The 10,175-nt window shown below is 59.6% G+C and overlaps 1 protein-coding gene across 3 annotated transcripts; it reads right to left on the reverse strand.

Moving 5' to 3' along the window:
- Positions 1-8: 8 nt before the first annotated feature.
- On the reverse strand, positions 9-9,728 carry USF2 (upstream transcription factor 2, c-fos interacting). 3 transcript variants are annotated; one of them, XM_021676546.2, is made up of 10 exons: positions 9,523-9,728; positions 9,207-9,253; positions 9,000-9,118; positions 8,699-8,899; positions 8,130-8,280; positions 7,918-8,005; positions 7,580-7,638; positions 1,045-1,139; positions 764-892; positions 9-671 (listed from the first exon to the last, which is right to left on the reverse strand). In XM_021676546.2, exons 1-10 carry the CDS (start codon positions 9,582-9,584, stop codon positions 582-584), a joined length of 1,041 nt encoding a protein of 346 aa, XP_021532221.1. In that variant the 5' UTR covers positions 9,585-9,728; the 3' UTR covers positions 9-581. The 3 variants fall into 3 exon arrangements, with proteins under 3 accessions (XP_021532221.1, XP_021532223.1, XP_021532220.1); XM_021676548.2 differs by lacking the exon at positions 8,699-8,899; XM_021676545.2 differs by having other exon boundaries at positions 573-892; positions 9,523-9,584.
- Positions 9,729-10,175: the final 447 nt, after the last annotated feature.

The raw sequence follows: 10,175 nt of genomic DNA on the forward strand, positions 1-10,175 counted from the left end.
CAAGCAGACAAGGCGGGGGCCACATGGGGCCAGTTTATTGCAGTTAAATACCTCTCTCTCTCTCTATTTTTCTTTTGTCAATTTTTCCATAAAGAAAATTAAAACACACACACACACACCCAAAGGGGAGCAGGGACCCAGAAACAAGAGGTGGAGTGGGATGTTGCCACCCTGCGTAGGTCCAGGCCCTGGGTGGCCCCCACCAAAGGCTCCCCTCCTTCCCATCAGCACCCTGTCTCAGTACCTCCAGAGACCAGGAGGCAGTGGGACACGGCAGGGCCTCTGTCCCCCTCCCTCCTGCCTCCAGGTGAGACCACTAGAAGTGCCGGGGCTTAGTGAGGGCCGGGAGTAGGGCGACAGACAGACGGATGGGGAGGGAGGATACCGTTTCCAAGTGGAGGAGGGCGGTGGGCACTGTATCCACAGAAATGCATTATTTCTCCCCGTTTTTTTTTGTTAAAAATCTACTATAAAAAAACGCAGCTGGGGGAGGGGCGTGTGTCCCTCTCTGTGCTAAGGGCTGGGGAAGGGGGCAGCAGAGGCCGGCGTGGGCGGCGGCGGCTGCACGGTGGCGGCGGGCGTCACTGCCGAGTGCTCTCGCCCACCATCTCCAGGTTGTGCTGCTGCAGCTGGGCTCGAAGCAGGGCGTTCTCATTCTTCAGCTCCTCGATCTGGCGGACACGACGGGGGACAAAGGAGTAGAGGGCTGGTGCCTGGCCTCTGGGGCTCCTGGGCCCTGACCCGCTCCAGGCCCGGCACCCACCTGCTGCCTCAGGAGTTCGTTGTCCATCTGCAGCCGCTCGGCCTCCTTGAAGGTCTCCTGCATGCGCTGGTTGGTCTGGCGCAGCTCCCGGATGTAATCGCAGGCCTTGGACAGGATCCCTCCTTTACTCTGGGGGGCGAGGGGACCAGGAGCCTTAGGGCGGGCACCACCCACTGGCCCCCACCCCAGGACGACTCCCAAGCCCCATGGCAGGTGGACTTTCTGCATGCAAAGGCTGGAGGCCAGGCCCGCTGCAGCCCCTGAGGGTCCGGGGCGCTCACCGCTCCCGTCTTGCTGTTGTCTGCATTACAGTCTGGAATGATTTTCGAAAGTTGGACGATCCAGTTGTTGATCTTGTCCCTCCGCCTCCGCTCCACTGCGGGAAACAACCACAGCCACGGCTTCGCTGACAGTGCTCGTGCCTGAGCGGCCATCCTCACAGGGCAGAAGCTCAGCCCGAGGACACCAAGGCACGGCGCAGGCCCCACCCAGACCACAGTGCTGCGAAGTGCAGGGCCGCAACATGAGCCCAGCCGGCCCCCACCCCAGCTTCTCAAGAGGAACAAGGAAAGCTGGGCCCTCCAGTGCCAGGACAGGCGTCAAAGGCCAGGCACTTTGAGCTCATTTTGGGGGCCTGCCCAGCCATACTTGTACAAATTTGAATTGACAGTTAAAAATAAGTAAATTTCACATCGTAATTGGCATCGCTGGCTTCTTTGGAGAAATGGCACTCTGGCCACAGTGGGCACATATTGGGAGGCAGGGATGGGCTTGGCTCCTCTTCGTAGGACCGGTGCCCTCTCTGGCTCCTGCAGCCCCTACACTGGATTCTCCAGTCTCCCCAGAGATTCTGGGCCACATGATTTTTTTTCCCTCATCCCTAAGTCCAAGTCTGACCATGTTTCACCCCTGCTTAAAATCCTTCCACGGGGCAATGGCAGCTCCTAACTGGCACCTGCGGCTCCTGGGGCCTGGCTCACAGGGCATCGGCTCATCCAGGAGAGACACAAACCCTATGCTGAAGGCCACAGATGGCAATTCATAGAAGATTTTACTTTAAAAATGCAGATTTGTGACTTGACTCTATAAAACTCCACAATCTCACCCCAATTGTGTTGGCCGGGCGGCAGCTGCCCCCAGACAGAGCACATCCCATCCTGATACCTGCCTGGGGTCTGTGTGTCCCAGAGGCTGAGACCGCAGGCTCAGGGCCTGCTGAAGCCAGGCTGTCCCAACCCTTCACCGCCTGCCAAGCCCCAGCACCAGGCACCGTGGGGACAGGAAAGAACAATTAGCTACCCCCAACTCCCACCCCATGGACCCCCAGCCCCTTGCCAGGGTGGCTCACGCTGTCTGCGGCATTTGTGGAGGGGAATGGAGCCTATAGCTAGGGCGGATGTGGCAGGAAGGCCAGGGGTGTTTTCCAACCCTTGGGTAGTGGTGATGGGAAACCGGGCAGGGCTCTGGTGAGCATGAGAAGGAGTGGGCCACAGACTGCCCATTACTTTCACACCCCAAGATTAGCAGCTTCCCGGCCCTGCTGTTCCCTCGAAAAGGCTGGGGCCCACCCACCGGCAAACCCCTCTGGCTTCTCTGGGCTGTGTCCGCATGCTGCTGACCAGTCCCTCCCCGCCTGGAATGCCTCCCACTCAGACCCGAGCAACAAACCCTCCGATGGATGTGGAATCTCCCCTCCCACCGTGACCACTCTTCCCTGGCCCCTCTTCCACCTTTGTGCTCCTCTCTTTCCTCCAAAACCAATACCCCAAGATCGGTGCTCACTAGAGAGCAAGGTCCAGGCCCTGCGCGGGGCTCAGTGACCGCTTGCTCCCCTATGACTGTCACAATGCGCTGAACCCTCCCACCAGAGACAGCCACACCTGCCTGCAGGAACTCTGTGGCCAAAAACAGCAGTGGAGCTGAAAGGCCAGGCCTGGAGGCACCGCTGGCGCAGTCCCCAGCACAGCACTCCATGCCCAGAGGTCCATCGACGAACTCAGTATGCGGCCTCATTTCAGCCTCTGCCCTCCCATGGTCCTCTCAAGGGCTGGGCACCGGCTGCAGCTATATCCTCTCCAGCACGCAATTACTTCTTAAATACCTACTGCCCACCCTACTGCATGCCAGGCCCTCTGCCAGGCCAGGGTCCAGGGTGGAAGCAGCACCACCCCACTGGCACTCGAAGTACCACTGTGGGCAGGTGGCACTGACCCCATAGCATTTGTGTCACCACTGAAGATGGTACAAAGTGCCTGGGAAATGCCAGGCGCCAGGCCACAGCCTCTGCATGGGGATGGGGGTGGAACGAATCCTCAGAGATCCAGGAAACGCTCAGGCTGGTTCCTGAGAAGAAGGGCTCTAAGGCAGACAGGTGGGAACATCCCGGAAATGGTGGCCTGAAAACACACTGTGGCTGTGCAGGGGTGGGAAGAGCTTGTCAAGACCAGCTGGCAGGTCAGGACTGCATCTCCTCCTCCTCTGGAGGCCCAGGCCCTTGAGTCTAGGCCCTGACTTTAGCAGGTGGTGATGCTGTCTGGCCTGCGGCTTCAGAAGAACATCACAGCACATTAGAAATACAGGAAGGCCTACTAGGACCAAGGCCACATCCATTCTGCAGAAGCACTTCAGTTACTCCATAGGACACTTAAAAACAAAATTCAGAGGCCGGATGGGGTGGCTTATGCCTACAATCCCAGGACTTTGGGAGGCCATGGCGGGTGGATCACATGAGGCCAGGAGTTCGAGACCAGCCTGGCCAATGTGGCGAAACCCCATCTTTACTAAAAATGCAAAAATTAGCCAGGCGTAGTGGTGTGTGCCTGTAATCCCAGCTACTCAGGGGGCTGAGGCACGAGAATTGCTTGAACCCAGGAGGCGGAGGTTGCAGTGAGCCGAGACCGCGCCATTGCACTGCAGACTGGATGACAGACCAAGATTCTGTCTCAAAAAAAAAAAAAAAAAAATTCAGAAGCAAAACCTGCCAGGACTGAAGGAAGAAATGGACAAATCCACAAATATCGGGAGAGACAGGGACACCCTTCTCAACAACTGGTAGAACAAGTAGACAAAAAAAATCAAGACAGAAAACCTGAACACTGGGCAAGGGCCACCCTTCGGGCAGGACACACGTGCCCCAGAACACTGGGGGCTCCCACACCCCTTCCTATTCTTTTCTGAGACAGGGTTTGGCTCTGTTGCTCAGGCTGGAGTGTAATCTCAACTCACTGCAACCTCCACCTCCTGGGCTCAAGCCATACTCCCCCAACAGCTTCCTGAGAAGCTGGGATTACAGGCATGAGCCACCAGGCCTGGCTAATTTTTTAAGTTTCTGGGTAGAGACAGGGTTTCACCACATTGCCCAGGATGGTCTCGAACTCCTGGGCTCAAGTGATCCACCCACCTTGGCCTCCCAAAGTGCTGGGATTACAGGCGTGAGCCAACACGCCCTACCATACGCCCCTTCCTGACATGCCACCTCCCTCCCTCAGGCCCCCGCAGGCATTGAGTTTGTGACTCTGGGATGAGCTGCTATGGTACCAAGAGGTGGTGGGAAGGAGGGAAAAAGAAATGAGAGAAGCAGATCTGAAATTTGCCGCAGAATAGAAACTTGGGGATTGTGGCCATAAAGGAAGAGGGCAGAGTTGAAAGCAGCTCTGGTTTTAGCTTCCAGCTTGGGCAGCTGTGACAGGGGTAGCTTTTGCTACTCTGGAAAGAGGAACATTGCATGAGAGCCTTTGGAGAGGGAAGATGGCATGTTGTTTTGGGCGAGCTGAATTTGAGGCATTGCAGGGATGTCCAGAGATGGAGATCTTGAACGGGTAGTTCAAAATGTGGGGTTGGAGTTCCAACGAGAGGAACGGAATGGAAATACAGCTCTGTGCATTACCAGGAGCCAGCTGGTGGGCGAAGCCTGGGAGGACATCAAGAAACAGTCCTCAACTTTTTGTGCGTCACACACTCTTCTGGAGCAAAGAGAAAAGAGGAACACCTACAAGTGGGAACAGTGTTTGGGGTATACTGACCAAAAGCTCCCGAGCCCACCCCTGGCCTCACGCGTCATACACCTGAGGCAGACGGAAGAAGGGGCTGCTGGACCTTAAGAAACACCAGCAAGACTGGGTGTGGCTTCTCAAGCCTGTAGCCAAGGCTGGAGGATTGCTTGAGCCAGAATTTCAAGATAAGCCTGGGCAGCATAGCAAGATCTCGACTCTACAGATAAAAAATTACTCCATGTGATGGCGCCTGCCTGTGGTCCCAGCTACTCAGAAGCCTGAGGTGGGAGGATCGCTTGAGCCTGGAAGGTCAAGGCTGTAGTGAGCTGTGATTGTGCCACTGCACTCCAGCCTGGGTGATGGAGTGAGACCCCCCTTCTCAAAAAAAAAAAAAAAAAGGAAACGCCTGCAGCAAAAGCAGTTTCTCAAACTAGTCCACTATGACAAATCACCTGAAGAGCTGGTGGAAAACAGATTCCCAGGCGCTCCCATCTACTCCCTTGGAACTGGGAGAGCCCTGGAGATTTCATTGTTAACAGTGGGGCAGGAGGGGCAAAGATCACAGGAGAATCAAAGAGGGTGGAGGCAAAAGGAAGATTCCAGAAAGGAACAGAGAGAAACAGGCAGCGTCAGATGCTTGGAGCCCAGACAGCAAAGGAGACCAGTGGATGTGGCAATGGGGTCACCGTGGGTGACCTGAAGTGGAGTTGTTTTGGTAGAGCAATGAGCCAGACGGCCGAGGGTACTGGGAGGATGAGCAGATGGGGGCGGATGTTCTGGAGATCAGGAGAGCAGAGATGGGACAGAGCTGGAGAAGCGGGCAGGTGATGGAGACTGCTTCAGAGGCTGAGAAAGTCTCAAGGCTGCCTAGAGTCGAATTAACCGAGGGAGAGGCAGGGGTGAGAGTGGGGTGGGAGGGTCCTGAGTCTTCTCTTCAGCCTTACTGTGTGGCTACCACGACTCACTGCATCCCCGCCAGGCGCCAGGGGCAGCTGTGCTTCCAGCATTTCACAGAGGGAGGACAGGCGCAGAGATTAAGAACCACCCTGACGCTACCCCACGGTAGGTAAGCGCTGGGGCTGGGGCTGCCTTGGGGGCCCCCTAAACTCAATGCATCCCAAAGCCAAGCTCAGATGCACCCCTTCCCTTCCAAGCATAGGAGTCCAGCATGAAACCCTGACTCTCCAGCCTTGGAGTCCTCCCCCCATTTCCCTGCTCCCCTGACCTGTCTCAGGCTTGACACCTACGTGGCCTCCTATCTCCCAGCCTCTTCCCACCAGCCTTGCCAGCAGTCTCCATGCACAAACCCCTCCGCTGGCTTCTCATCACCCTGGAATAAAACTGCAGGGGCCCAGACAGTCATACTGGGGACCTCTTCCAAGGTCCTCCACCATCTGGCCTGGGCAGTCCCCTCCATTGCACCGACTTCCTCTTTTCTTTCCTGAATTCTGCTCTTCTGCAGACACACCACGGTGGCCCCGGCTCAGGGCCTGGCCTGTGTCTCTTAGCTCTTCCCTCTGCCTGGGACTATCCTGAGGTTCTCAACAGACTCCTTCCCTCAGGTGCCTTCAGGTCTCTGCTCAAATGTCACCTCTTAGAGAGCCCTTCAGGGCCGTGCTGCCATCATCCGCCATCTCCCTCCCCAGCTTTCCAATTCTGCCTGTGGCTGCCCATGCTGCCTGACGCCTGCTGTGGTTGTGTGACTTCGATCTCTTCCACCAGAACGCACAGAGAGCTCAGACCTCGTCTGTCCTGTTACCCACTGCACTGCCGTATCTGATGCAAAACGGGGGCTGGCCAAACTACACGCGCGCTGAATGAACGGCATGAACCCCTGAACTCAGAGGAACGACTCAGAACACAACTACCTGGGCCACAGACCCCAGTCCCATCGCCACCTTTAGGACTCAAGACTCACAGCCTCGCTCGGACATTCAAGGCCTTCCTGATCTTCCCAATCTTCCCTCCTGAGGCATTCCACGTGGAACCTTTCCCACAACCAAACCAGCACCCCACAAAGCAATCTGACCCACGCTCCCCTCTCCCTGGGGATGCCTCACCCCAGCCCACTCCACATCAAAGTCCCGTGAGACTCAAGCCCTCCCCTCCGGCCTTCGAGCCTCCCCGACACTCCAGGCCAGACTCCAGACCTGGCACAGGGCCTGTGCCACTCAGCCTGGAACCCATGGGCAGTAAATATTTATTGAATGATGGTTGTTTGGGTATAAACGCTCCCCTGGCACTTGCACACTGCAGTGGCTACTGACGGGGGTTGGGGGGTCGCAGGGAGGAGAGGACGGTGCTGACTGCCAAATGACCTGAGGCGAGACTTGGTGTTTCTGGAAAGGTAGGATGCTACAGCCTCAGGCAGCGCTTCATGCAGTTTCTCCCTCAGATGTGCTCCCTGGGGGACCAGACCTACTTCTGGAGACCAGGCAGGCATGGGAGTGAGGGATGTGAGCACGCCAGCTGCCACATGGAAAGGTCAGCCCAGGTGAACCCGGTCAGCCCCATTTTTCAAGCAGGGCAAGCAATCCAAATGGGAATGTGAACTCCCCCACCTTAGATGTGAGCCACGAATTCAAGATCACCAGCTGGGTCGGCACACGCTCCCTGCTCACGGTCCCTGCCTCTCTACTCCTGACACTGTACTCTCCCTTCGTGGCTCATTTTCTACCTTTCCAGCGTCCAGCAAAGCCCTCCGGAGCACTTGTGGCAGGCTTGGGCGAGAGTGGCCTCCCTCTCTGTCACTCCACACCCCGGGGCTGGCTGAGCCTGTGAGGGTGGTGGTCGGGGGGGGCCTGAAGCCCCACTTTGTCCTCACCTTCATTGTGCTGGGCTCTTCTCCTCTCATCTCGGGGTGTTCTGGTTCCATCGATTTTTCTAGAAGAGCAGGAAAGAAAAGGGGGCATGTATTACGGCAGATCTGTTTGCCCAAGCATCTGTTAAGTATCTGACTTAAAAATTATCTTTGCAAGATAAATCCACGTGAAGAGAGAAAAGAGGTGATACTTTATGTGCACTAGAGAAGCAGAAACAGGCAAAGAACAGAAAACATTACACCATGCACCCGCTTCATGCTAACTGCCCAGCTTCTGCTCCAGAAACCCCTCCCTTCCTTTGGTTCCGATGCCAGGCCCTCCTGGCACCCCCTGCACGTACGGAGAGTAGGGGTGTGTCCGGGGGGCAATCGTCCTCTGTGTTCCTGTCTGAAGCACATCCTGGGGAGTCATCATGACATAGAACTGGCCTGCAGGGAATGGGGGGTTAGTGCCCCCACGAGAGAGCAGAGTCAGAACTGGTTGTGGGGGCTTCCCTCCCTGCTGGACCAGTTGCCTCCCCTGCCTGCCAACCTGGATCCTTCCTCTCCTCACCTCCAGCCTGCAAGCTCTGGTCTGTGGTCTGTACGGACACGGCCGTAGTATCTCCCACACTGGATGCCGGGAAATAAGCAAATCGTGCCTCCCCGCTGACAGCCTCAGCTGCGGGGCTGCCACCATTGCTGAAGGGATTTTGGATCACAGCCTGGGGAGTAGGAGGACAGAGGCTACCCTTAGCTTCCTCTGTTCCCTCGTCCCGTCCCCTCATTGCTGAGCTTGGGGTTTACTACATTTTCTGCAATTAACAGAGGAGTGGAGACTCCGGCATGTAGCATTCGTCCCGTGTCTCAGACTGCCCTGAAAGAGGGCAGGAAGTTGGCGATCATTTGCTAAGCAGTCTAAGAAACTTTCCTCCTAGACACATCATTCCCATTTTGCAGAAAAAAAAAATTTCCAGGAGTACTGTTCCCCAGGTTTCACTGTGCACAACCGGGATCCGACACCACAAAGCCTGAGGCCTGAGGGCAGCATCCACTGGGCGACACAGCATCCCACCCCCGGGGCTCCCCAAGAGCAGAGCCAATGTCCCCTCTCCAGCCCCCCAGGGGTGGCAGGGCACCTACCAGCGGAAAGGGCGCTGCAGGACCTGGGGGCACAGAGGCAGCAGCGGGGCCCGGGCGCTGGGCTGCCCCGTCCACACCCACCTGGGTCACAGCCTGCTGCCCCCCCGCGAAGGCAGCGGTGGACACGACGCTGACGGCGCCAGCCGTGTCGCCCTGGCCGTCCAGCTGACCATCAGTCACCTGGACTACGCGGTATGTCACCTGCAGGGGGCGGCAGAGCGGCGAGGCCGGCGCTGGGGCCAGGTCCGAGCCTTCCCCGCACGCTGGCCTGCCCGCCAGGTCCTCGCGGCCCGCAGCTCACCTGTCCTCCATTCGTCTCTGTGCGGAACTGGTACTGGATGTTGTGGTCGCCGAACGCCGCCTGCTGGACGCTGGTGATGGCCACCGCCGTCTGCTCCTCCGCCCCTGGGCCGTCCCCGCCTGGGGCCAAGGAGGGTCGGGGCACGGTCAGGGCCGCGCCTGGAGCCCCCAGCCCTCCCCGGGCGCTGCCGGCCCGGCAAACACTCACCTTCCTGCAGCTCGACGCCCTCCTCTGCCTCGGGTCCCTTGTCGTGGCTGCCAGGGGCACAGGAGGGAGCAGGGTCAGCGCGGCCCGCGCCCCTGCCCCCACGCCCAGCTGTGGGGCCCCAGTCCCGCCCGGCGGCGCCTGAGGTCAGGGGCGCCGCCGGGGCCGGGGTCCGGGGGCGGGAGGTGCCGGGTCCCCCCCGCGCCGGCGGCCTCCATTTTGAGCCGGGCCCGCGGCCGCTCGGGATCATGGCGGCCCGGCCTGCAGGCCGCGGGGCCGGGGCCAGGGCGCGGGGGCACGGCCCGGCCGGGGTTCTTACCTGGCGGCGGCAGCAGCGGTGGCCGAGGCAGCGGGATCCAGACCCGGGTCCAGCATGTCCATGGGGGGGGCGGGGGCGGGGGGGGCGCGGGGCCCGGGGGGGAGGGGAGGGGAGGGGAGGGAGGGAGGGAGGGGAGGGGGCGGGCGGCCGGGGGGGCCCCGAGCCCGGCGCTCACGCCGCGCGGCAGGAGGGGACGGAGGAGATACGGGAGCCGCTCGCGCTGATCACGGGGACAAACAGTGGGGTCATGTGAGGAGGAGATGCCGCCGCCGCAGCCGCAGCCGCCGCCGCTCCTGCAGCCGCTGCAGCCGCCGTCGCCTCCGCCTCCGCCCGCCCGCCGGCTCCAGGCGGCCCGAGGCTCCGGGACGCCGCGCGGCCGCCCCCAGCCCGCCCGCCTGCCCGCTGCACGCGGCCCTCGGGCCTCCTTCCCTGAGCAGCCGCCGCCGCCGCGACTTTTTTTTTTGAACACGGCCCGCCCTGGCTGGCCGCCGCCGGTGCCCTGGATCGTCGGCTCGCGTGGCCGCCGCCCGGCCTGGCCCAGTCCGGCGGCGGATCGCTGCTGCAGCCGCCGCCGCTTTCTATTTTTCCCCCTTTTTTTTTTTTCCTCCTTTACTTGAGCTGCGCGCGCGCGGCGGCGGCGGCGGCGCGGGCCC

This window comes from Aotus nancymaae, unplaced genomic scaffold (assembly GCF_030222135.1).
Source record: "Aotus nancymaae isolate 86718 unplaced genomic scaffold, 86718_ANA_hifiasm-v0.15.2.pri h1tg000028l, whole genome shotgun sequence".
NCBI lineage: Eukaryota > Metazoa > Chordata > Mammalia > Primates > Aotidae > Aotus > Aotus nancymaae.

Coding starts and splice junctions, on each gene's coding strand:
- USF2 (XM_021676545.2), bottom strand. CDS start 9,584: ATGGACATGCTGGACCCGGGTCTGGATCCCGCTGCCTCGGCCACCGCT. Junction 8,281..8,698: donor CTGCAGCGCCCTTTCCGCTG/GTAGGTGCCCTG, acceptor CCTACTCCCCAG/GCTGTGATCCAAAATCCCTT. Junction 1,140..7,579: donor AAGAGCCCAGCACAATGAAG/GTGAGGACAAAG, acceptor TGTTTCCCGCAG/TGGAGCGGAGGCGGAGGGAC.